At 40.4% G+C, this 27724-nt stretch overlaps 1 protein-coding gene across 5 annotated transcripts in view; it reads right to left on the bottom strand.

The window, feature by feature from the left end:
* Positions 1-27724, bottom strand: part of RGS6 (regulator of G protein signaling 6) — a 474528-nt gene that overhangs the window by 439420 nt on the left and 7384 nt on the right. For all 5 annotated transcript variants that reach the window (XM_032482302.1, XM_032482301.1, XM_032482305.1 and 2 more), the window contains exon 2: positions 12609-12712. In XM_032482302.1, coding sequence (XP_032338193.1) covers positions 12609-12692 — 84 coding nt within the window. In that variant the 5' untranslated portion in view covers positions 12693-12712. The remainder of the gene's footprint in view (positions 1-12608; positions 12713-27724) is intronic.

The raw sequence follows: 27724 nt of genomic DNA, 5'->3' as shown, positions 1-27724 counted from the left end.
TATCTCCCTGGAGAATGACAGGCAAGTTCTGTTCCTCTCTCATGTGGGGTCCCTAAACTCCAGAACTATTGAACATTTAAATAAAAGGAGCTGTAAAACGGCAGGTTGGAAGGGGTGAGTGGGCAGTTAGAGAACACTGGAGTCATATACAAAAAGCTCCACCCAAGAGGACTGCAAAGGATGAGATAGAAGCGGAATGTGACTTATTTATAGCAAAGCCTGCCTCCCCTCTCAAGTGTGTGACAGAAGAGCTGTTTTAAAGTTTTAGTCTTCAAACTTGGCTGCAGAACTTGGCTGCCTCACAGGACTGTGCTTTTGTATTTAGCTTTAAAACAGAAGAAGCAACCCCGTGGTTAAATTGTAGGCAGAGGTGGTGCAGGCAGGAAAAATGCCGTAGGGAGTGGAGAGAGGCTGAAATGTTATTCTTATTGAGTTAGCTGCTTAAGAAAAACAAATAGAGGATAAAATAGCAAAAGGCTTGGAAAGGTTCCAAGCTGAAAATCTCTGAATCCCCAAGCATGGGGGCTGTTAAGGCCAGGGTGGTGGTGCAAAGCTAGGCAGGCACCAGGACACCGAGGATCTGGTTTAGAGGTCGAGAGTAAAGAAAACACTGGCCCTGATTATTAGAAATCCCCTCACTCTGTCTCTCTGTAGTTCACTGACATAGAACTTGGACCACAAGCCAGGGAAGCCCAGTCTATCGATGCAAAAAACAAAAGTGACCTTTCAGAAAACAATATATATCAGGAGTTGTGACACACTTTATGCTTTTTGACCTAGGAATTCTAAGCTTTGCCATTAATAACAAGAGAATGAGTAATTAAATTCTGGTACGTTATCCCCTCAGAATATTATGCAACTTTTAAAACTATGATAAATGATAACATAATGTGGCACAGATTAATGCTTGGGATATGGTAGGGAAACATAAAATCACTCTGATTGTCCATAAGATTAACATATGTATGCTACTGATACAAATTTAAAAACCAGGGAGGAAACAGAACAAAATGTTAAGTCATATTTGCATGGTAGGAATGTGTGAGATGTTTTTTCTACAGTTCATGCTTTGATTCTTTCAAAATTCAATGATTACTTTTAAAATGGAATATAATTGTTTTTTTAAAAGGAAAAGAGGAAAGAAAATCAGGTGGCGGAAAGCGCAACTTTATCGGTATCTCGCCATGTGAGTTTCAGAGCTAAAAATGTTTTATGATTTCTTATTCCAGGGTCTCCATGTGAAGAATGAGGCTATTATCACATCAGGAACAACTCCTAGATTTAGTATTATAAAAGATACTATCTCCCAAATATAGCTTATGTTTTCTTATCACCTCGCATTTGCTCACACAGCTCTCATCACCTAGAATAATTTCTTAGCTCTTTTTCTACCAGACCAAATCCTGCCCTTTCTTAAAGATGCAATTCAAGTCATTTCTCATCAAATTTCTTCCTCCGCTGTAAGCCCATCCCGTCCACACCAACACTCCCATAGTTAATTACAAACAGCCTTGAGATATCCTTTTTTTTTTCTTTTTTTGGTACATAATTCAATTTATTAAAAAAGAAAAAAAACCACAGACTTTAAAAGAAAGCAAACCCAGGTTCAAATCCCAATACCAGTTGTTTACTCCTTCTGATCCTCAGTTTCCTCATCTGTAATATAGGGTGGCCACCACCTACCTAACCAGTTATTCTAATGACTAAATGAGTCAGTGTAGGTAGGCACCCAGGACAGCATCTGGTATACAGAGGATAGCCAATCAATGCTTATTTTCTTCCTTTATCTTGCACCACTCTTGTTGTCCCCAACTAGATTGGAAAATTGTCTAGGATAGGAACCATGTGCTATACTAAGCACAGCCCTGTGCCAGAAACAGATGGTCAATAAATACGCTACTCGTTTTTTGTGCGTGTCATTTTTTTTTTAATGGAGGTGCTGGGGATTGAACCCAGGACCTCATAAATGCCAAGCATACACTCTACCACTGAGCTATACCCCACCCCCAATACATTACTTGTTGATTTGGTTTTTGTAAGGAGCCCTAAGCTTAAGGCAGAGAAAAACTACAAACTATTGTGGGTTGAACTGTGTCCCCTAAAAAGATATGTTGAAGGCCTAACCTCCAGTACCTGTGTATGTGACCTTATTTGGAAATGGGGCCTTTGCAGATGTAATTAGTTAAGTGAATATCAGATCTGAACTGGACTAGACTGGAGTGAGCAATGGCTAACAAACTATTTCAGAATAACCCTCCTGCTGAGAGGAACCAGAAAGGCTGAAAAAGGTTTTGTTAAATATGTTTGAAGGCATAGGAGAGCTACCAAGGCAGTAAGTGTTTGGGACCAAGATCTGAAAGAAGTCAGCTAAGATGAGCCTGGCAATTGGAGTTTCTTTTTCCTCTCAAGGACATTGCTGATTTCTTAAGCAAAAGGCATGACTGAGAAGCTGATCAGTGCTTTTCACAGTCTCATGGAGCTTAAGGGACAGAAATTGAAGACCAGAGTACCCCAAGGACAAGGAATCTGAGTGAACATCTAAGGTTTTTGTTGGGACCACAAGAGCTTCCACCCAAGAGTAAAGGTGACCTCGAAATATACTAGGACTCACAAGAACTAAAATCCAGCTACACAGAATCTCTGTATCTGATTAGATTAAGGTAATCTGCCCCTAGCCTAACGAACAGAAAGAGGGGAAAAGAAACAATTAAAACTAGGTCCTCTCTGGAGTAAGATAACATTCCCCCAGAGCCTTAAAAATTCTCTCTCCAATGTTAGTTGTAGAAACAATGTCCATAATTTAATAAAAAATAACTAGGAAAAATTACAAAGACAATACAAACAGCCCAGCAAGAGATATACATTTTGAAGTATCAGGTATTGACTTAATAACTATGATTAATATGTTTAAGGAATTAAACAACAAAACAGAGAATTTTAGCAAGAAACTGGAAACTATCAAAAGGAATTAAATGAAACTGTTAGAACTTAAAAAAAGCAAAAACTAAAGTTATAAATTCAATCAGATGGATTTCACCACAGATTAGATAAAATAAAGCCAGGAATTTGTGAACTGGAGGATAAGTCAGTAGAAAACATCTATATTGAAACAAAGAAGAACAAAAAATACAGAGAAGAGCATAAGAAACACGTGAAACACAGAGAAAAGTTCATAATATATTAATAAAATCCCAGGAAGAGTAAAAGAGAAAAATAAAATAAACAATAGTTCAGAAGTTAATGGCTGAGAATTTTCCAAGGACCAATCAAAGAAGTGGTATTAACTTTAAGGATAATAAATAAAAAGAAAATAGCACCTCATAGTAAACTGCTAAAACCAGAGTGACAGAAATCTTAAAAGCAGTCAAAGGTCAAAAAGGAAAAAAAATTCTACTGTGTAGCACAGGCAACTATATTCAATATCTCGTAGTAACCTATAATGAAAAAGAATATGAAAAGGCATATGTGTGTATATGTATGACTGAAACATTATGCTGTACACCAGAAATTGACACAACATTGTAAACTGACTATACTTCAATTTAAAAAAAGGGATTGCATTCAACAAACTAACAATAAAACTGGCAGGTAGCTTCCCAACAAAAACAACAGAAGCCAAGAGGCAACGAAAATTATCATCAAAGTGTGGAAAGAAAATAACTAACAATCTAGAATTCTGTGTCTAGGAAAAACATCCTTCAACAAAAGAAGATGAAACAAAGGCATTTTCAGACAAACAGAAGCTAAGAGAATGCATGTCTGCACTAAAGGTAGTTCTTTAGACAAAAGAAAAATTATCCCAGATGTAAGTACAGAGATGCAGAAAACAATAAAAGGCGATGTAATGATAATTTTAATATATCTACATAACCATTATAGGGAGCAAATAGAACAAAAATGGTAAAGTCTTGTAAATAAAAATAAAACAAAAGTAAAGAACTATCAGTCTGACCATATCCCAGGATGTCAGTAACCAGCTCCTTCAGGGCAATTATGAGGTCTACCAGAGCAGAAGTTTGGTAACCTAACTGTGGGATCATCCCAAATATGTATCCTATTCCACTATAATTATTTAACTAACTCTCTTTCAAGAGATATTTGATTTATTTCCATCTTTGGATATTATTCACCAACAAGGTATGGATATTCTTTTGAAGTGAGTGTATGTCTATACTTAGATTTACATCTTTGTATATTTTTTCCATTCCTTTATTGTCCATTTTCAGGTTTGATTTGAATTGGCAAACAGATTTTTTTTTAAATAATCTTCCTATTACCCCATGATTTTAACACAGTTATTTTCTTTTCACAGATATTTATTATTAGTTTTTCTTGTTCAAAATCCTGAGAATGGGGAAATTACTCTGTGGCCATTCAAGTTCTCCTTAGTGTAAGGATACAGGAGTAGCAACAGCTGGAGTAATGAACTGTCTGCCAACATGGAAAATCCTAGACTCTCTGAAATGATATGAGGGGGAAAAAAAGTGAAAAAAATGAAAGGAAGCCTTAAACACACCAAAGGCTTTCAAATTAGAAAGTTATACTCATGGAAAGACATCATATTAAACCATACTGAACTCCTCTTCACACTAAAAATACCATCCCTTTCATCTGCAGGACACAGATAGCACCGGTCTCGGACTTGCCTGCACTCCTGTCTCCTGCCAGCCAAGATAATGTGATGTGAGGCTGTTCCCCCTCACAAGGTTAATCCTCGGGGAAAAGGAAAACAGGACAGTTTTTCCCTAAGGCAATTAAAAAACCTTCAGAACATTTAATGAAGGGAATCTTAAAGTGCAGATTGAACAATCAAATTAGTTACCCAGAACACTCTCTGTAGCTCATCCTTGGGAATTTTACTTAATGTTTTTTTAAAAAAAGAAAGAATGAATGAATGAAAGAAAGACAGCCGTATGTTCAAGACCAAAAACCATTTGTTTTAAACATACTGATATCCCTGTTGTTAAAGTTTTGCTTGGATAAACTTCGTAAAGAAAATTAAGAAGAAAGCAAAGGAGAAAAAAAAAAAAGCAAGCAAGTAAAGGAGGCTATGTAAGAATAAACAGATAATAAAATGTCCATTTCTTTATTGTAGATTATTAAAGCCCTGGATTGTTAGGCCTGAAAGTACTTTTGAGTTCATTCAGCCGAGCTAACCCTTCCCTTCACAAGTGACAAAACTGGACTTAATAAAACTTAGAAACAACTTGCGCGTGGCGAAAAGTGAACCAGTGGGCAGTGACGATTAAACACCCAGGTATCCTGGTCCAGGTACAGGCTCTTTCCATGATGCTCTGGATTTATCAACAGACAAGGAGAGGGGCAGGCAATCCAGTTCTACAGTTACTGGATTCCAAATTCTGCTGGTCCCAGAAGACCTTCTGACAACTCCCAGGCATAACCCAGGGAAGAGACCCTCCCCTTCCCCCCTCCTCACCCTCAAGTCTGCCCTGCGTCTAATCAGTCGCCCAGTCTGCTGATCTACCTCCTCCTCACGCGCTCACCTTCATCCACGTGATCACTGCCACTGCTCTGGACGGCACTTCTTCCTCCTCTGAATCCCTATAAAATCTCCAAACTGCTCCTCTGCTCCCTGATCCTGTCATTTCTCTCCCAGCCTCCCTCCACACACCCATTCTCCACATTGGACATATGACTTCCCTGCTTCAAATCCTTTCGGGGAGAACCTCCTTATGAAGAAACAGGGTCTCAGTGGGTTCCCTTTGCTTTGGGGATACCACCTGCTGAGTCAGAGGCGTATCAGTAAACAGAAGGCACATTAAATACGAAACAATTCAAGGAAGGTTTACTTCAAAAAGGACCAGGTGTAAAGAAGTGGTAGGTATACGGGAACCACAAGGGAACATTCAGGAACCTCTGGCTCGTGGGCTCAGCGCCGTGTGGTAAACGGCTTCCAGGGTGGCCCACAGGGATCGCTGCCCCCTGGTGTTTGTGCCCTTGTATAAACCCTGATTGAGGGCTAGGCCCAGTGACTCACCCCTAACCAGAGGGATGGGATATTATGTCCCAGATGAGGTTATAAAATTAGACACTCCCGCCGCCAACCCCCTCTCTGCCTCTTCTCCCGTGCTCACTCTGATGAGACAGGCCGCCATGCTGTGACCTACCCTGTGGAGACACACCGGTGACAAGGAACTGAGAGTGACCTCCAGACAGCAGATGGTAAGGAACAGAGGCTATCACTCAACAGCCCTCGAGGAACTGAATCCCACCAACAACCACACGTATGAGAGAGCTTGGAAGTGGGCCTGCCCCAAGTCGGGCCTTCAGATGAAACTGCAATTTTAGCCAACACCTTAACTGAGAGACCCTGAGAGACCTGAGAGCCTGAGGACCCACCCAAGCTGCACTTGGATTACAGACCCACAGAAACGGTGGCAATGAGTGTTGTGTTGAAGCCTTTGAGTTTGGGGGTAATTTGTTATACAGCGATAGATAACAAAAACACACTAGAACCATCCTGAGGCCCAAAAGGATGAGTAGAGGAAAGGGTATCAGGATCCAGAGGAGAAGAGCAGTCTGCCTGGAGAGGAGCAGTGACCTTCGGTCAAGGGACACAGCCAGTGTGAGACCTTGCCGAGAGGGAGCCGGGGGAAGAAGCACCCTGACCTCGCTCTTCTTCCTCCCTCCTCTTTCTCCACAGGCTCCTGTTGACCAAATTCAGTTGAATGCCAGAGCTCCCGGAGCCCTGCAGATGTGGTCCGCACGGGGCAGTGAGAGGCACCGAGAGGAGTGAGGTGTGGGTGTGGAGACACAAAGGGAAGACGCGTGCACAGTGTCCAAATGCCTTGCCTGATGTGTAAGATCTTTTATGATCTGGCCCTAATCTCCAGCTTTATTTCTCAAGCCTTCATCACAGAAACTTAGGTCCAGGAAAACAGGCACTTGAAGTTTCCAGAACTCAGCAGACAACATCACACCTCTGTCCCTTTGCATGTGCTGGTCCTTCTGCCTCCACATTTTCTCTCCCCTCCTCTGCAAGGTTAATTCTTATTTGTCTTTCAGGAATTAAGGCAGGTGCCAAATCCTCTGCACGTCTTCTATGACATCATCATCGCCTCTCCTGATGTGGGCCTCCTGACCCTTCTACCTCCTCCCAGACCCCTCAGCCAGCCTCTTTGCAACCACAGTTGTGACCCCATCTCTGTCCCACTAGCCCATGGGTTCATTCAGGGAACGGTATTCAGCTTGCATTCCTAGCATCTAACAGGGTCTGGCACACAAATGACACTCAATACATAATTGCTAATTAAACAGTTTCTAATCCTGATCACGCCTTGGTCACCAGGGTTCACAGATGCCCTGACTCTCAGCTGTGCTGGCTTCTACAACTGCCTTCAGTGAATTCCAGAATAACATCCTGTTCTGAGTTTCCTCGCCAGCCTCACCTCTTCCAGGAGAGATTTTTTTTCTCCCCTTCTTGCTGGTAACCCCTGCCTGTCTAACTAAAATAGTGCTACCTTTACTTTTAGGAAGTATGCCTAAACCACCTTCTGCCCAGGACTTCAAGGGTCCTAGATCACTGGGGAAGGTGACCTTGGGATAGCCGAATTACACAAAGGCGAGACCCAGCAGAAAAGAAGTGAATAACTGAAAACTACCAGGAGGAGGGAACCAACGATGACAAGGATATTTCACAGTGTCTTTGACATACAAGGACATTGGCTTTTTCTTCTTCCTCTAAAACTCCTAATTGATCCCTGACAGTATGTATTACTGACAACATCTAGTGCTGTTTAAACACTGTTCCCTGCTCTCTGCCTAACATACAGTCAGGAATGCAAAATATCACCTGCACAAGTATCATCAATGTTACTAGCGAGCCGAAGAAACAGGTCACCACCAAGAAGATACTGTAACTGCTGAATGTTAAATCATTACCACTACAATTTTTTTCTGCTGCTTCCTAACGACACTAGGCTTAATCTCAATCCAATTTAGGTTACCTCGGATGCTCTAAAATTCTTCCAGGAAAGTTCAAAAGGCCCTTAAATACACATATAGTCTCACAACGTTATTTTGACATCCAGGAAGTGTATTAACTTTTGAAAGATCGGAAAGTTACAGAACAAAACTTTGAAAGCCCTGCAGAAAGGTGATGGGCCCAAACGTAGTCCAATCCCACCACTTTATATAAGAGGAAATGAAGCCAAAACAGTATTTTGTAAGTTTATTTATTAAGTTCCCCCTGTAGGTAAACAGGGTTCATTTTATCATGCTTCGTTCTGTTTTATGTAGACACTAAATATGTTCTTTTTGTGTAAGAAGTATTTTTTAGTTGGGAAGGAGGAAGGCAAAATAAGAAACAGAGCCAGGAAGATGAAGTTCCCCATTGAGAGAACCAAAGCAGTGGTCCTCGGCCCCCCGTTTGGCATCTTCGATCACGCTGTACCACCTCCTGACCCACAACTAGGTCACGTTAAGCTACGATTTTCTCTGCCCACCTACCATTTACTTTCCCAGAGTTCTACCAAATCAAATTACCAGTCGAGCTGGAAGTTTGTCAAGAGACATTATTACTACCACTCCAAGAACCAAATAAACTCAGAAAGCAACCTACTCTCACTCAAAAGAATCCCTAGTTATAAAAGAGAGTAAATATTTCAGAAAATCTCCTCCCAAGAAACAAGAGCACTAGCAAGTAGAATGAAACCTTAACATTACAAACGTTCAGACACATCTCTGAGAGTAACCTTGAAAACCAAAGATTTGCTGTGTGATATTTTCATTTACTTAGTTTAACCAATGGTTTTCAGCCCCAACAACGTAGTAATAGTAGTCGGTAGTTGAAAACATGATGGGAGAAAGGACACCAACAGGGGCCATGGAGTTATTTAGACACAATCACGGGTTCCCTGGGAAATTGCCAAGTAACCTTCCGCAAGTTTGGCATCCTTCCCAAACTCCAGTTTTCCCATCTACAAAATGAGGGGATTGACGAAAATCTCTCAGATGAAGCTACAAAAATTCCTTAATTCTAACTCTATAAGAGCCTAGTTCCTCTACATCTTGAAAGATCTGCAAATAATCGTGAAATCAAAAAACTACATCAAACACCAACTTCCCTGTTACTTTGCAATGCATACTCCACCTGGATATTTTAAAAGATACCAAATAAATGCGTTTCAAAGTTAGCTGGGCATCATATTCCCCTGAGAGCACTTTAAAACTCAGATCTATTAAATAAAAACACCTTAGAGGGATGTCCTTTGAGGATCAGCATTTTTGTAAAGCACCCCTAAATGATCTGACTTACAGCCAAGTTCAAACATCATCACTACACTGGGCAATTCAATGACCCCAGGATCTTTTGGATCAAGGAATGTTTAAAAAAAAAAGTTAACAGGTCTAGGTGACTTCATGAATAATTAAGGCTTTCCTTTAAATAGATTTTAATATGACCAATACATTTTTCATGCACACCTCCAATTCAAAATGTGAATATGAAGGATAAAAAACTAAATTAGAAAGTCTGCTCAAATCAATAAATAAATCATGCCTTGGGAAAGTACAACTTCTCACAGTTAATGACATAGAAAACATGAAAAGAAAATGGAGAGTATTCTGAAAAGTGTAGGCTTAAGAAACCCACCCATCGTTACTTACATGTTAGGTTACCATCCTAAATGGTATTTAAAAGTCACAACATTATGGACATAATCACCCCACTTATTAGTTGGAAGTTTACCCAAAAGCTCCATTTCTCTAGATTTAGCTTTTTAAATGTCAGCATCTGAATCAACACAACACAGTCCAAGCAAAAATTTCGCACTGAAAACATCTGACAAGAGAAGGAAACAACAAGCAAGAGAAAGAAAATAAAAATTGAAAAGCACCATTTGCGCATTTTTTTCTATGTAAGTTTTTGTTGTGGACCTCTGAGAAAAGGTTTGGCTTTATAGCTATGACCTTGAATGAACCATTACATAAGAGGACTTCCATAGGAAATGTTTTGAATCAACCTTGGTTCCAAGAGTCAGTCTTCACCTACCCCTTGAGGACAGTGTCCTGCAGTAGGTAAGTCTTGGTCACAGCTAATGGCCAGTCTACAGAAGAGAACTAGGTGAATATCCCATGTCTTAAGTGAGTCAAATTAACTAGGCTTGAATGACTCCAAGTCCTGGACCGGTACTGGGCAGTATTTTTCTTCCTAAGAGATTGAACAGATCCAGTGTCCCTTTTATAGCAATTAACTACTATAGTAAATAACATGAACACATAGATAGCCCGCTCCCACAGATTTGTCATGAGGGAGCAAGATAGATTTCTAAGATAGAAACCAAATGACTTGTGGTCATTTCCCTGAAGAACTACAGCAATTGACAATTTTGTTGCTAAATTAAACTAAAACAATGGAAAGTCCCCAGCTACCACCTAAAAAGTAAAAATCAAGTTCCCACAAAACTGTAGGGGGTTTTCCCTTTCAACATAATGCCAAACATTCTTGTGGAAAGGTGTTTGGATCACATGACCTTTATATTTCCTATTAACCTTTAATAATCCATTGATTTGCAATCTCCTGAATAACCTAAAAATATCTGCATTGTTTTCCTTTGTCTCAAAAAGCAGCTCACTGTCTGAATGCACTTTAGTCATCTTATTGACAGTACCAGCATTTATACCTTTTATAATTTATTTCCTCTCCCAGTGTCACTGTCTCTACAAGACCGAAAGATAACAGCAAAAGAAACATTCATGATGGACCACTTCTATGCCAAGCTGGGTGTAAGATGCCTTATTTACTTTATCCAAATGAATCTTCACATAACTCCATGTGGTACGACCCTTCCTCCCACTTTTTTTTTTCCTTTTATAGATGAAAAAACAGACTCACAGAAGTTAAGTAACCGACTCTAGGTCATACCACTAGGAAGTGGCAGAGTTGCAGTTTTAACCCAGGTCTGACTCTAAACTCCATGTTCCTACAAGCTTGGCACCAGGTCTCCTATTTTGGTGTGAGTTTAAAAAGTAATCATAAATAAATGTCTTTCTATCATCCTATATGCCTCACTACTTGGTCAGCTCCATTAATCTATTTTTTTCTTTATTACAATTTAATAAGCATCTCTCTTAGAGATGGGTTATCTAAGCATTCTTTTGCAAAGCAAAGGATTGAGGAATTTGGTGCTGAAAGCAAGAATAGTTTAAGAGTTCTATTTTTGCAAGAAGACAAGAAAAATTCACCATATTGAGCATCTGGGAATATTTAGTTCAACACTGCGCACATGATTAACATAGATAGAACACAGAGTCTTGCATAATACACAGAACCCAGCAGACAACGCAAATATTTAGTGAAATGAATGAGCGTGAACTCATTTTCCTTGTTAATATGTGATGTAGTTAGGTTAAATTTTCACAAACATGCAAACACTAAAAATGTATGTAAAAAGCAGCAATTATTTCCTCAAATTCAACACATGCACAGATAAAACTTATGTGCCATATTTCCTTTCTTTAAAATGTATTCTTCCAAATGTATTCTTCCAAATACCCCAGTTCGAGTTAATAGCACCAATGCCTTCTATCACCTAAGGCCAAAAACCCAGTCATCTTTGACTCTCTATTCGCCTTCTAATTTCCTGTTCATTCTGTTTCCAATCATTGTTAATTCAACTCTTTAATCCCTCTGTTCAGTCCTGCTCATTTCTGAGGGGCATTTTCCCTCCTTAGATTAGTGTCCTCCTTACCTTTCTCACAGACACAGACACATCCCCCTAGAGCCTCCAACCTACCCTGGGAACAGTGCACTTGGCACACTGCGGCAAGGTTCATAATCCCAAAGAAATGTTGATTTCACAACTCCCAGCACTAAAGTTTCTTAAGAATTAATTGCCTGCAACTCAACATTCTAAAATCTGGCTCCATCCAGACTCTCTTCCTCAAATCTCACCTCCATTTACTCCACGTAATTCATCCTCTGCCCAAGCTAGCTGGTTCTGATGGTCCTTCACTTCCTCCAGCTCTTTGTCTTTGCTGGAATGTTGCTCTTCCCGTCTGCTTTCTACATAAAGCGATCTATGGATCCTTTCAAACTGAGTTCAAAGCCACTCCTCCACAGCCCCTGGCAGACCTCTGCGGCTGGAAGTAATTGCCCCTCCTCTGAGATTACATTAACATCCTCCTTTGGCAATTCACACTTAGGCTCTGCAACAGTTATTTGCGTACGTCCTACGTCTCCTACCAGCTGTAAAACATCTACTACATACATACCTCTGTGTTCTCCACAGCATCCAGACCAGATCACGTGCACAGTGGGTTTGAAGAACGTTTGATTAATTAACATCAATCTAAGCTGTTTACACAGAAGGACAATACAAGTCCATCGGCACGGTTTAGGCAACCTTTGGTTTAAAAAAAAACTAATCCACATGTTTTTCAAGCTCTTGATACCAAGTATGTCAAAACCTAACTTCCTTGAATTTTAATATTGGAGAATCAGAGGATACGAGAGAAAGTTGTATTCATTTCTCAGTCAAGGCAGTTTAGGCAGAAAACATTTGTTGAGCTGTCAACCATCAGTCAACCCAACACAACACAAACACACACACACGGCAGCACCCCCAGTGTTTAACCAGATGCCTTACTTTGCGGTAGACTATCATATTTGGAGAACTCTCCTCTGGATCAGCAATGCCCAGTGCTCTCTGATCCCCGGATCCCTGAGCCATTCTGGATGTCTTCACTCACACTGCAAAAATGAATAAACAAACCATTAAGACATGAAAGAATTGCATACAGAAAGTTTTGCAGTGCAAAGAGCTAAGTGTCTTTTGGCAGGTGGCATGAAAATAAAACATGATGAAATTTCTTATTTTCCCTCATTAATTTAAGTAGCATTCTTTAAGTTAGGGGATAATTGTGGTCCTATTATCCACATACATTCTTCTAGTTCCAAAGCAACATGTTCTTTATTTTCAGCCCAGAATTATGTACCCTAGGGGTGTTTATATGTCAGTCTAAAATAATCTCCTGGAGACAGATGAAGCCAGTCATTTTGATGTTGATTTTGTCTTATCAAAGCTCATTTTATGATTAATTCTATGCATTAAAATATGAATAATTTATCAAGAAAATGCAAATCAAAACCATAAGGAAATACCACTTTATACCCACTAAAATGGTTATAATAATTTCTTTTAAAAACTCCACTAGTACTGCCCAGGATATGGGGCTATCAGAACCCTTGTACATTGTTGGTAGGAATGTAAAATGGTTCAGTCACTATGGAAAACAGTTTGTTGGTTCCTCAAAAATTTAAACACAGAATTACCATATAACCTGGCAATTTCTACTTCTAAGAACTGAAAACAGGCGTTCAAACAAATATTTGAACACAAACATTCATAGCAGCACTATTCACCAAAAAATGGCAACAATTCAACGTCCATCAACTAATGAATAGTTGGTCTATCCCTTCAATGGAATATAATTCAGCCATACAGCGTAATAAAGTACGGATACTCACTGCAACATAGATTTACCTTGAAAACATCACACTAAGTAAATGAAACCAGACACAAAAGGTCACTGCTATGGACTGAATAGTTACGTCCCCTCGAAATTCATATGTTGAAACCCTAACGCCAAATCTGATGGTATGAGGAGGTAGAGCCTTTGGGATGTGATTAGGTCGTGAGAGCAGAGCCCTCATGACTGGGATTTGTGTCCTTATGAAGCAGATCCCAGAGAGCCCCCTTCCCCATGTGAGTACACAGTGAGATGACAGCCATGCACGAACCAGGAAGAGAGTTCTCACCAGACACCAAATCTTCTGAAGCCTTGATCTTGGACTTCCCAGGTCTCTAGAACCGTGAGCAATATATCTCTGTGTATAAAGGCCACCCAGCCTACAGTGTCCTACCACGACAGCCTGAAGGGTCTAAGACTCATCTGCTGTGCAATTCCATCTACATGAAATATCTAGACTGGGTAAATCTATAGAGACAGTAGGCAGGATTCACAGTAACAAGCATCTGAGGAGAGGGGGGTTGGGGCGGCTGATTAATGGATATGGGGTCTACTTTGGGGATGATGAAAACATTTTTGAACTAGATAGAGGTGATGGCTGCAGAACACCATGAATGTACTCAAGGCTGCTGAAATGTAGGCCTTAAAATTAAAGTTATGTGAATTTCATCTCAATTAAGAAAAATGAATATTTTTTATTTGATCTCTTAAACAACCTGAAAAGACAGCAGTGAGACAATGCCAGCATATGGAATTTTTAAGTTAAAGAATTAAGTTCAATTCTTGGTATGACGCACTACTTGCTGGGCAGCCTTGAGCAAGTTAAACAGCCTGTTGGGCTCCCTTTGTTAATCTCCTTTTAAAGTGAACATGTTGAATGCCTGTTTGTGCCCAGAACCTTGCCAAGTCACCTTTCCCTACATTGCTCTCATCAGTAAAATGTGAATTCCACTGAGTGCTTACAGGTAAGGGTCAAATAAATCGAGTGTAAAGTATTGTATAAAGCCATAAAAGTCCTATACAAATGTTATCACTAATCTAAGAGCCTGCCTGGGTTATTTGCACAAAAGTCATAGGCTTTTCATCAAAGAAACTTTCATAAATACCATACTTGACAGAAAAGGCCATTTCAATTTAAAATAAAATTCAGAGAACATTTTATTATAAAATAGGTTGGTATCAAAGGTCATTCCATAAAAACAAATGTGGGCGGAAGATGGAGAAGAGACAGGAATTTGTAACTTATGCTAAGAATTTAATTGCCCCAAATATCCCATTTGAAGAATGTTGCTTGCTTCCTCATTTTTGAATTTGGATGTGTTTTAAAAGTTAGATTACAAGCAGGACTAAAGAGCATCATTCTGTATCTCTACCCACTGTAATATCAGTGTTTCTATGAATTTAGCACTACATGGAAACACTGATTATTATTCTAATCAGCAGCTTTTAAAGTTAAATGAAGGACACACTGTTTCATTGTTAAAACAACTACTTATTTACCTGCTCTTTTGCCTGAACACAGAAAGTGACACCATGAAAAACAAAAACTGAGTCCATTTATGCATTTCATTTATCTATGTAACAGAGCCATCTTGGGTTTCTACTGCTTCATTTTTAAATGAATACTTCCACATTAATGAGCATATTATCTTCCACCCAGAAAACCGTGCAATAATAGGAAGGTTGGAAATGACCTAGAAACAATCACATCAGCCCTCCCTTCACCTTTCCCTGGCTGCCCTTCCCCCCGCCAATGGAAACATTCTTGTGTGTTAAAACAGGCAGCTGTCCCAGGGTCTGGACTTTAGTCTGCTCAGAGAATGCAGATGGCCTCTATGTTAGGAACTTTCATGAGTCTAGTATGTAATAGAAAAGCTTCTATTTTGGGTTCCTCTATCAACTCATTTTGAAATTCAGACAAGGAGGAGGAGGAGGAGGAGGAGAGAGGGGGAGGGAGGGAAGAAGGGGAGGGGAGAAGGGGAGCAGCAGAGGGAGGAGGAGGCGGAGAGGAAGAAGAGGAAGAGGAAGAAGACGACGACGACAACAATGACAAAATTTTTTAAAAGAACAGAAAAAAGAAGGAAAAATAAAGTTTAAAATACTCTAAAAAAGAAGAAAACAAAGAAATTCAGACAGGTCATTTAACTTTTCTGTGTCTAGAAAGACTCATTTCTAAAATAGTGATGTGACCTCTTTCTGGTCCATATGTCAACAGATGTTAGAACTAGATGCAAATCCTACACAGGTGAGAATGTTTCAATTACATTCATTGACTATACAGCGGGGGTTCCTAAAATTAAAGGACTGGATTTTCATTCATTACAATAGAGTATAAAATACTTTGTGAGTAGGAGTATTTTAAATTTAGTGGTGGAGAAAAACCAAAACCTTTATATTACTTATATACACATGTATGTACACACAGTAAACAACTTAAGGACTTTTATTTTAATATTTTTAAACTTTGAATGTTTTTCTGAAAACACTCAACTACATTTCAATAGAAAGAAAACACTTTAATAATATTATTTTCCTGCAATGGTTTACAGCTAACAAAAGGGGAAAACTGCAAATTGTTATGACTGTGCATTTCACAATCTCCAAGAAGAGACATGATAGGTTAGTGGTTACAAGCTGGCCTCTGTCATTGGACAGATCTATGTCTGCAATCAGGCTCTACTACTCGTTAGCTATGTGATCTGGGGCAAGTTACTTCACCTCTCTGTGCCTCTGTTTCTTTATCTGTCACAAACCACAGTCCCAGCATAGTGGAAGCCCTCTGGAAGCCTGGATCTCCTACCTGAAACTGACTAGCTACTGGAACCAGGTCAAGCCCCAGCTTCTCTGGACCCCAACTGGACATCAGCTATAAACCACAGCATCCTTAGTGTTCCCTCCACTCCCCACCTAGAACCTCAGAACTTCAAATTCTCTAACTTTTCTTCAAAACCTCACCAGAAGACTCCAAGGCGTCTCTATGCCTCCATCACTACCTATATCCTGGCTCATCCTCTCTACTCACAACAATGTTCATGCTGCGCTTCTCAAAGAATCACCGAACTGCTAGTCAAGCATCCCTTCCCGTGAAGCAATTCCTGTAATACCACCGCCCACCACTAGGTGCCATGCGGCTCAACATTTATTCTTAGAGCAAACACATTGAGCATCCACTTTCACAAAACTCCACACCAAGCCCTGGAGATATAAAGACAAATCAGACACAGATGCTCTCTCCTTAAAGTGTTCAGCACCCAGGAGGGGGACAAACATGTCCAAAAAAGCAGTACATCGTACTGTGCGGGTGCTCAGTTATGACAGCACGGAGCAGGATGTGGTGGCAACTCTGATCAGAGCAGAAGGATGAACGGGACTCAGGGGGAGGCAGAAGAGGCCATTCCAGCCCAGGTCACAACACAAGCATGGACATCTGAGGCCACAGAAATGGCAGATACCCAGGAAGGAAAAAACCATGAAGATGATGATCTCAAGGAGATTTAGTAGGAGACAGCCACGTGAGGAGAGGAGTAACAGGGATGCTCACCCATCTGAATCCATACGACTCCGTTCACTTGTTTATCAGGGGCCTCCTCTGCTAGAAAGCCAGTTCTGCCTGGGCAGTCTTGTTCGGCGGGGTTCACCCCTCTATTCCTGGTATCTAGAAGGTACTCAAATATTTTTAATGGAGGACAGAACTGATAAGATTTCACTAAGATGCAGTGTACTCCTTCCAGAACATCCATCTGGATAACGAGTCATTAAAACTGCTCAAAGAAGGCTCCTTATCACAGAGATCTATGAATGGAATCATACATGAAGATTTTCCCCAGGGTTTATTGATATGGACTGGCCCTGAACTCAGGAATCCACTTTTGGAATCCACGAGCAATTTATGTAAGAAGGAATATGCGGGATGGTGGAAAGCAGAGTGAGGAGAGACCCTGGGAATAACAGTTGAGCATCTATGACTCAAAATCTGATTAGTAAATCTTCTGAAAGTCAGGACTGCAATCCACTCCAAACTTACATTGCATTTGTAGCTTCAGTTACAGTAAATACCAGCTCTTTTTCTTTGTAATGCCAGCCTCTCCAGAGCATACAAAGCCTCAGGTCCAGCAGACAATGATGCTGAGCATTGCAGGTAGGAAGGACCTCTATGATGTGGAGAAGGAAGGGGCTTAGAAGTCAGACTGGGAATCACATCTCAGCTCTGGCCACCCCAAGGCTGCTGTGTGGCCTTGGCAATTAATTGACTGCTCCACCCTAAACTTCCAGCTTTCCACCTGGAAGAAGAGAACCCTCTACTTGGCAAGGTTGCTTTTGAAGAGGGAACAGAACAAGTCACACAAATCCCCTAGCACAGAATGAATGTAGCAACTGGCCAGCAGTCTTGTTTTTGGCCAATGTTTGGCCAAGTGAAATTCCCAGGCCACCAACATCAGAATCATTGGAGAAATTCTTCCCCACTTCAGTCAGGTATTCTGAGTCGATGCATCTGAGATGGAGCCATTAGCAGTTTAACAAGCTTCTCAGGTGATCCTGATGCACAGCTCAGAGGCAGACCTCTACAGTTATACTACAGCGCCCCCAAACCAGCGTCACATGCAGCTAAAAGCCCTACACATCATGCCTGACACTCCTAGTGCCCCGCCTTGAAAACCCTATTCAGAGAAATATCTTGCAGGAGAGAGAACCAAACCCTGCTTGTAATATAGTCTGAATATTTATGCTGCCAAATAAGAATGTCTATTGATATTATTTCCTCTCCCCCACAGCACATCAAATTCACATTGTCTGCCTCAGCCCATTACAACTCAATGGATTTTTCTTCTGACATCAGCAATGTTAAGCACTTAAAAAAAAAAAAAAAATCTACAAGATGTGTGCTAGCTCCATAGTCCAAGCTTGCTTATATAGCTCTGACTGAGTGGGCAGGAACCTCAAGGGGGAAGAAGGAAGAGATACAGCTCTAAAGAACAAATAACTTTCTGTTATTGCAGAGTCTGCCAACTTGGTATCTCCTAGGTACTCAAAGTTCAGATGCTCCATGACAGCTCAAGCGTCTGTTTCAGGTAATGTACCAAAGATCCTAAAACAAGGGGCTGGAGCTCAACCCCTAGGGGCCAATTTTGCTGGCGAGGTCAGGCACCCAGTATTTTACTGGACTGTAATCCCTGGATCATTTTAGGACTTCATGTAGAATTTCCAAGGTTCCCAAAATCTGGTCCAAGGATCTGAACCAGACCAGCAGCCTCAGGATCACCTGGGGGAGATTGTAAAGATTCTTGGTTGCCATGCTCCAGAAATTCTGATCCCCTAGACAGGCCTAGGGTGGTCCCTGGAGAGTGATCATTGGAACATTCCCCAGGTGATTTGGAAGTGCAGTCAGGTTTGGGGACCAGTGGAGCCTGCCTTCTCTTCACCTGATCCCTTCATCCCGCTTCCTGCCCCTTGCTGCCTCCAGTATACGCAGCCATGCTGAGGTGGGGCTCCTTTCACTTCCCTGGAACATAGCCAGGAACTCACCGTGATGGAGAAAGCCAGGGTCCTGGGGTCAAGAACTGGCTCTCAGTCCTGGCCATGCCACTCAAGACCTGTGTGACCACGATCATCTTACACCTATGCAGCCTCCCCCAGCTTTCCTTTCTTCATCTATAAATTGAGACAAATGCTAATCACCTGCACCAGTGGTTCTCAGCCCTGCCTGCTCTTTAGAATCACCAGGGCAGGGCTGCACAGCCACTGTAACAGGTGGATATTACCATTCCCGCTCTACAGATGAGGAAACTGAAGCTCAAGAGCACAGGTCACTTGCCCAAAGTAAAACAGCTCATCAGCCAAGAAACTAGAACTCTGATCCAGGACTCACTCCAACACCCACAGACTTTTCAACAGGTCAGCTTGGAGACATTCTTCAAACTCAGACATTCACTCCAGTTAACCCACACCTTTCTGCTCCTCACTCTGCCTTCGCTGTCTTCTCTCCCTGGTTCCATCATTACAATCACCCATAATCACTCCCGTGCAAATATCCTCAACTCCCCCCCCCTTCTATGTCAGTTTCCTGGCACCCCCACCTCCACCACCATGCACTTGGTCTTCCCTCCATAGCAACAGGGGAAGTGTTGCTAAAGGGAAGTCGCTCCATGTTTGCTCTTAATTGGAAGGTGATAGAACACTGCTCCTTACTTGTACCCCACCACCACCCCAACAAGCTCTAGTTTAATAACAGTGGATTACAGCTTAAGACACTCACTCTCTGAGGAGTATATAGGGAAACCTTAAGTCAAAAGAGAAGGCAAAAACAAGAACATGAGGAGAATCTGAAGCTTCTAGCAGCTACAACTACAGCAAACACTAAGCACAGCCAAACTCCTGACCAAATTAAATAAAACCTCATGCTGAAGGCCTGGTTACCTCAGTTCCTATTATCTGATATAACTCATGTTTGGCCTTCAACAAAAAATTATAAGCCATGCTAAGAGGCAGAGAAAAAACACAATTTAAAGGGACAGTCATGAAAAACAGGCTCAGATATGACACAGGTGTTGAAATGATCAGATAGGAAATTTAAAATAACTCTGATTAAACATGTTTAAGAGTTCTAATGGAAAAAGAGATGGTAAAGAAAGCAGAAAGATAGAAACACTTTAAAAAAAAAAAAACTCCTTAAAAAAGGAAATGCTGGAAGTCAAAAACACTAACAAATGAGGGCTGCCTTTGATGGGCTTGCTGGTAGATTCTGAACAAGCCAGGGAAAGATTCAGTGAGCTTGAGGTGAAAAGAAACTTCTCAAACTGAAAAAAAGAGAGAAAAAAATGTTTAATGGAACAGAACATCCAAAAATGATGGCACAATAGCAAAAGGCATAACGTAAGTGTAATTGGAGTGCTAGGAAGAGAAGAAAGAGAAAGGAGAAGAAGAAATATCTGAAGGAATAATGACTGAGAACCTTCCAAAGTTAATGACATTCAACAAAGCACAGATCCAGAAAGATCAGAGAACACCAGGCAGGATACATTAAAACAACACAACACAGAACCCTACACCTGCACATAGCATATTCAAACTGCAGACAATCAAAGGCAAGAGAGAATCTTGAAGGAAACCAGAGGGAAAAAAACCTTACCTGTAGAAGAACATGGGTAAGAATTACAGGGTCCTTCTTTTCAGAAATCATACAAGTAAGAGAGTAGAGTCAAATACTTAAAACACTGAAAGGAAAGAAAAGAAAAAAAAAACCCACCAACCTAGAAGTCTATATCTAGTGAAATGATGCTTCAGAAGTGAAGGAAAAGTAAACTTTCTCAGACAATTAAAAATTGAGTACATTCACCACTAGCTGACTTGCCCTGCAAGAAATGCTAGACGTTCTTAAGGCAGGAAAATTATATAGGTCGGAAACTTGGATCTACCAAAAACAAAAAACAAAAAAAGAGCAAGCATCAGAGAAGAAATAAAGGGAAAATCAGATCTTTCATTTTCTTATTCTTGATTGATCTAAGAGAAAGGAGTAAGAAAGACTCTTTTGAACGGTGTTCATGGGGACAGGAAAAAAATAGTTTTAAGAAGACTAGCATGCCTCTGCCTAACAGAGCTCTGGAATAGCCCCTGACAACCAATTAGCTCAAGGGTCAGCAAACTAGGACCCATGGGACAGATCTAGCCCGCTGCCTGCTTTGGTACGGTCTGAGAGCTAAGAATGGTGTTTACATTTTTAGATGTTTGAAAAAAGGTAAAAGAAGAATAATATTTTATGACACATGAAAATTGTATAAAAATCACATTCCTGTGTCCGTAAATAAACGCCCATTTGTTTGCGTATTGCCTTGGCTGCTTGTCACTACAGTGACAGAGCTGATCAGTTGCCACAGACACCATGTGGCCCACAAAGCTCAAAGTCTTTAGTATTTGATCCTTTACATAAAAAATTTTCTGTGCTCTGAACAAGCTCAATCACTCAATTTTTCAGAGGCAGAAACCAAGGCCTGGGAGATCGAGTTATACACTAATGTCATCTGGCCAGTCAGTGACAGAGCCAGCATTAAAACTCCGGCCTTCAGATCCCAAGTGCATGTCCTCTCACAAGAGAGGACTTGCGTTTTGTAAATATGGGTTCTAAGATCACAGCATCTAATACTACTGACTAATGCGACTGACTCTAGGCACTGCAGAAGTGACGTTTTATTATCCCCCTATTTCACATGAAAGATTATACGACTGCTAGAGAAGAAGTAGGAGTGACAGAGAAGCTTTGCTAATTTTTATACACAAGAATGGGATGACTAAGAGATGAAGAGGATGACATGTTCCTGGGGGACCCAAGATGAAAAGCACTCCTATTGGCTTTTTTTTTTTTTTAAGAATATCAGTTTTACTTTTTGGGATTTTGTTTTTTCTTTCTTTTTTAAAAAATTTTAAGAAGTATCTTTAGACTCTACACCTAGGCATTTAAATAGGGCGTCTTCTGTGACTGCATAGTGTATATACTTGGAGTCGCAATATTAGGCCTTTCCACTTCTGCAAACAGTAAGACTTCACAAAAGAAAGATCTATTCATAAAGCTCACCAGGCAGAAATAATATAGGTCAAAGAAATAACAATTGAATAGGTTCCTGAGGGTCTTTTTTATGGTTTTACTTATATTATGTAGATGGAAGACAAAAATAGTACAGTTAGAATGTACCGTTCCCTACAGCAAAGGTCTAGCTTCCAACGCAACAACTCTCAAGAACAACTGGAAAAGTTAGATAAAATTTTAAAGGGAGAGCTCCCAAGACAATGAGGACATGTGGGACCCAGATCCAGGAGAAAAGGGACGTGCAGAGGTGAGCGGACAGTCCATGCAACATTGCTTTAAGTTATCTGGTCAGATCCAACATCTGTTCATGAACATTTGCTGAGCAAATTTTGAATGTGAGGGAACTTGCTTAATTTGATAAGGGGTCATTTAAAAACAAGTATAGTGACTGAGTCTTTGAAAACTTTCCCACTGAGATTTAGAATGAAACAAAGATGCCCACTATGACCACTTCTATCCAACGTTGCATTAGCAGTCTCAGCCAATGCAACAGGCAGGAGAAGGAAATAAAAGGCACTCCCTGTTCACAGATCATCTGAGTGTGTACGTGGAAAAATCTATAATAATCTACCTATCAGACCTATTAGGATTAATAAGTGAATTTAGCAAAGCCACTGGATGGATACAAGATCAATATTTAAGAATAATCAATTGTATTTTTATAGACCCTCAACACTCAGAAAATGATGTTTTTAAAAAATGCCATTTATAACAACATCAAATACCTTCAAATACTGAGAAAATATCTAAAGAAAGGTGTATGATGTGCTTACAACATAGATATGCTGACGGAAATAAAAGCTCCAAATGAATGAAGGGATATGCCATGTTAATGAACTGCAACAGTCAACATTCTAGAAACATTAATTTACTCCCAATTTGGATTATGGATTTAATGTGACCAAAATCTCATCAAAAGATGATTTTTAAGTTTACACAGTAATGCAAATGGCTAAGAATAGCCAAAGTATTCTTAAATTAGAACAAAGCTGGAGAACATGTTCTACTGGATATCAAGACTTATTATTAAGCTATATTAATGAAGACAGTGTGGTATTGTAGAAGGACAGGCAAACAGAATAGTGGAAGGGGCTAGAAAGCAGAGAGGGACCCACATACAAGTGATCACATATTTGATTTATAACAAAAATGACATTTCAGAGCAGTGGAAAAGGAGAGACTTTTCAACAAGTAGTGCTGGGTTAACTGGCTATACATATGGAAAACAAAATAAATATAGATCTCCTTCTTATGCCACAGATTTTTTTATCTAAATATAAAAGGCAAAAAATAGGGCTTCTATAAAGTAAAATGGGAAAACCGCTCCATCACCCTTAGGGTAGGCAAAAATTTCTTAAGCAGGCACAGAAAACATTAACCATAAAGGAAGAGACTGATAAAGTGGATTATTAAAAGTAAAGTCTGCTAGTCATCAAAAGAGGGTCAAATGGCAAGCTACAGAATAGGAAGAGACATTTTAAACACATATAACGGGTAAAAAATGTTTGTATTCAGAATCTGTTTTTTAAAAAAAACTCCTACAAATCAGTAAGACAAAGATAGACAATCCAACTGAAAAATAGGCAACAAACTTTGTCTACATACAAAAGATTAAGTGAAAGTGTTAAAAAATACTAAAAAGTCACAACATCATTAGTCACCAAAGCAAACTGAAATCACAGGGAGGCACCACCACTATGACTCCATAATGCATATACTTGGAGTCGCAATATTAGGCCTTTCCACTTCTGGAGACAGTAAGACTTCACAAAAGAAAGATCTATTCATAAAGCTCACCAGGCAGAAATAATATTTTCTTATTCTTAATTGATCTAAGAGAAAGGCTAAAATTCAAAAGTTTGACAAGTGTTGACAAGTATGTGAAGAAACTGAGACACTCAGAAACTGGGGATAGGAGTATAAACTGGTACAACCACTTAGGAAATCTCTTTGTAAGGACCTCCCAAAGTTGAACACATGTCCCCATATCCCAGACATGGTTTCAGGTGCATATCAAACAGAAATGCATTCACATGTACACCAAAAAACACACACAAAAATGTTTATAGCAGCATTATTCATAGTAGCCCTAACTACTATGTCCCAAACACCCACCAACAATAGATGAATAAACAGTTGCTGAAATGTTACAGAATGGGTTACTAGACAGCAGTAAAAAAAAAATAAAGTACTGCCACATATCACGTCATGGATGAATCTCTCAAACAATGTTGTGCATAGAGTTATACATATATATAGAATTCCATATATATTTCATGTATTTCAAAAATGAGAATGCTGTGGTGTTAGAAATAAGGTTAGTGGTCACCACTGGGGAAAGGGTGAGGCAGGTCGTACCAATGGGAGGACGCATGAGGTAGTTTCTGGGGGAATGGTAATATTCTATATCTTAATCTGGGAGTGATAACATGGATGTATTTACTGTTTGAAAATTCATTGAGCAATGATTTGTGTACTTTCCTGTAAAGAGGACAAATATTCTGGGTAAAAGATACAGCAACTCTGATTCTCAAGGTGGCACTCGAGCCATCTCAGGTACAGCCACGCAAAAAGTGATATAATTGCAGGGAGATGGTTGCAGGGATGATGGAGGAGCCAGAGGTTGTGTCTGCCACTGCTGTATACATACACAGTCACCCCTAGGCATAGACCAGGAGCAACAGTCACTGAATGAGAGAGCTGGCATAGAAGTGAAACAAGACTGGAAACATACAACTGGAGGAATCTTTCACATTATCCAAAAGCTTTATTTTGGACAGTGAAAGTCTTCCAACTCTTACAAAATATCTCAGAATTTCCAAAGAGTAGTTGAAATACTTTGCACTTGTTCTTAATAACTTAATAACTTTCTACTGCCCAGCAAATAAAAGCAAAAGTCCTTCAGCCAGGTTAAAAGATTGAGGCAGTTACTATATCCTATTGCCCAATACATACATACATATATATATATACGCCCAGTATAAATATATATTAATTTTACTTCTTCTGATAGAGAGAGACGGGCTGTGAACTGTCCTCAGCAGAACATGCCGTATCACTGGACACACTGACTAGACCAAGGTAGACATATGACTCTGAACAGGATCAGTCAAGGTCCTTCCCTGAGACTGAGATAAGAACACTGGAAGAAAGAAAGTCTCTTCCCTGTGGGACTGGGCTGAAAGATATGAGGGGAGGGAGATTAATGACCACCTTCTTTTCCTCTAGTGTCGTGGAAGGAGGAAGTCAAGACAATGAGGTCAAGTAAGAAGTGCGGATGGTGTCACTTAAGTCCCTGGATCCAACCATGACTGAGTTCCCAGATATATGAGTCAGACAAATTTCTTTTTTGATAAATTGGTTTGAATTTTGTTTTAGTGCAGTTGTTTTGGTTTTTGTCTACATCCAAGAGAGCTCTGAATCACCATTATTATCATCATCATCATCATTATATATGAGGCATTCAAATCTCTCAAGACACTGGCACCAGTTTGCATTTCTAGTCTTGTCAATTACTATTTATCCTCATATAACCAACAACATGACCAATTTCAACCACAGGAAATGCAACCAAGAATTCCCAATAACTTAAAACAACCTACTCCCAAATGCACTTTTGGTAGCCAACTGGTCATTCCTGTTAAGGATAATTAGAAAATATAAGAAACTAGAGATTAGAAACAGGTTTTTTTTTGTTGTTTTTTTTTTAAGTGGGGGAGCGGGATTGTAGGCAGATGGCAGGCTGGGGAAGTGGTTTTTGCAGAGAAGCTTTTGAGAGGTAAAGGAAGCCAAAGAAACGAAAGCCTGGAACTGACAGCATATGCTTTGGCATGAAGCTCAGTACCCTATGCGTTGGGGTGAGACATCTGAGAACTTCCCAATCAGTCATGCCAAGCAGTTAAATAAAGTTCATCCTAAGATGGATCCACTTTACCCTTGAGCCACAGGAAGATCTGGGAGTCAGCGGTCAACCTCTCAGTCTGCAAGTCTAAAAGGCACTGAACATTTGGACGGAGAGCCTGACATGGTGGGGGGAAATGCCCGTTTGCATGGGAATTGTGCTTTGACTGTAATAAAGCAAAACCACCTACAAGCCTTTCACTGCACAGGAGAGACCTGGAAAGTAGTGAGAAGTAACGAGAAATTCACTGTTTGGTTATCTCCAATACCAACATAAGGTGAGGAAAATGTCATTCAGTCTACTTTGTTTTCTCATTTTACTTTCATTAAACATAAATATTAAGTCAACAGTTTTGCTTACAACCTAGACTTCCCCTATCCGTTTCCCCTTAAGTTCTAAGTTCATCAGCACAGACTTCTCTGCCTGCAAGGTCTTTACTGAATCGCAGTAGAGGGGTATTAAAAATTCTTTGCACGTGTTGTTACCTCTGTCCTTTTACTTACACTAAAATGCCTCAAGCACACCTTGGCCATCTCTGTCCCCTGCCGCATCTCTACAGACTCCAAATGCACTGGTCCTCCAATGTCCAGTTCATCCTCAGTGAAATCCCCAGGGGGAAGTAACCCCTCCCCCATGCCAGGTATACGTGCCTGTCTTGCCACATTCTGTTTCTCCATCTTCCCCCCACCTCACCCGCCACCACAGAATTTTAAACCTCTTGAAAACAGGAACCATATCTGATTAAACATCATCTAAAAAAGGGTCTTCAATAGTGGGACCACTGTCAGTGTGGACAAGCAGGACAAGGAGCGAAGAACAGCAGAGGCCTTGGACCAACTGTGACCTGAGGCAGAAACACTATCCCGCCTCACGCCACCCCCACCCCAACCAAGAGCGGACTAAACCTCAGATTTCCAGCAACATTCTTTCAGGAATGCCCTCCAAGCAGTCACAGCTTCTCAGCCCTACTCTGCACCTGGGGAGAACGCAGATCAATGGCATTAACCTGCTCTGTCTAACGTCACATACTCTTGGCTACAGACAGGAACCAGCAGCCAAGCCCCTAAACTACCTGCCATTCTGAAAGGTAAAGTGCCTTCCCCTCACCCAAAAAAAAAAAACAAAAACAAAAAAACTTAAATGTAATCAATAAATGTATTCTTTGTGAATGCATCCTTTCTATTTTGACCAGCTGCTGAATCAGTCTGTGTTTTAGGATGTATAGTCAGCAAAATAATATAATGGCAGCTTCCTGCTTGGTTTGGAATCTAAACACAGCAGCACTTACACAGCAGCCTAAGGGAAAAACACACAGGATTTTTTTTTTTTAAGTTGTTGTCTTTCTTCTATAGAGGTCACGAGCAGAAAAAAACCTAGTCAGCTCAAACAAGTGTTTTGCTTGGATTAGGCAGTATAGATCCATATATTTTTCTAATTGGTACTCATTGCTAGTGGTTAAAAATGGCTTAAAAATGGATGACGACAGGACTTTCTGAGCAGCACATACCCTTTGGTTTAACACAGTCCTCACCTTCCGTCATGCTCCCAATCCTGAGGTCCAGCACCAGGTGCCACTCAACATCACTGTTTGTGGCTGTTTGGCTTTTAGGAAAAAGAAAAGTGTTATCCGGTACCCGCGTCTCCATCAAAAACGGGGCAGAGCACCCCAGTTTTCAAGAACACTGGGTATAAATACTTTTCTTTCTGGGAATAAAAACTTTCTATGTGTTTTACACATAAACAGGGCATGTTTT

The sequence above is a fragment of the Camelus ferus genome, chromosome 6 (genome assembly GCF_009834535.1).
Source record: "Camelus ferus isolate YT-003-E chromosome 6, BCGSAC_Cfer_1.0, whole genome shotgun sequence".
Taxonomy (NCBI): domain Eukaryota; kingdom Metazoa; phylum Chordata; class Mammalia; order Artiodactyla; family Camelidae; genus Camelus; species Camelus ferus.
The sequence above is the reverse complement of the archived record's forward strand: the minus strand, read 5'-3'. Positions and strand labels throughout refer to the sequence as shown.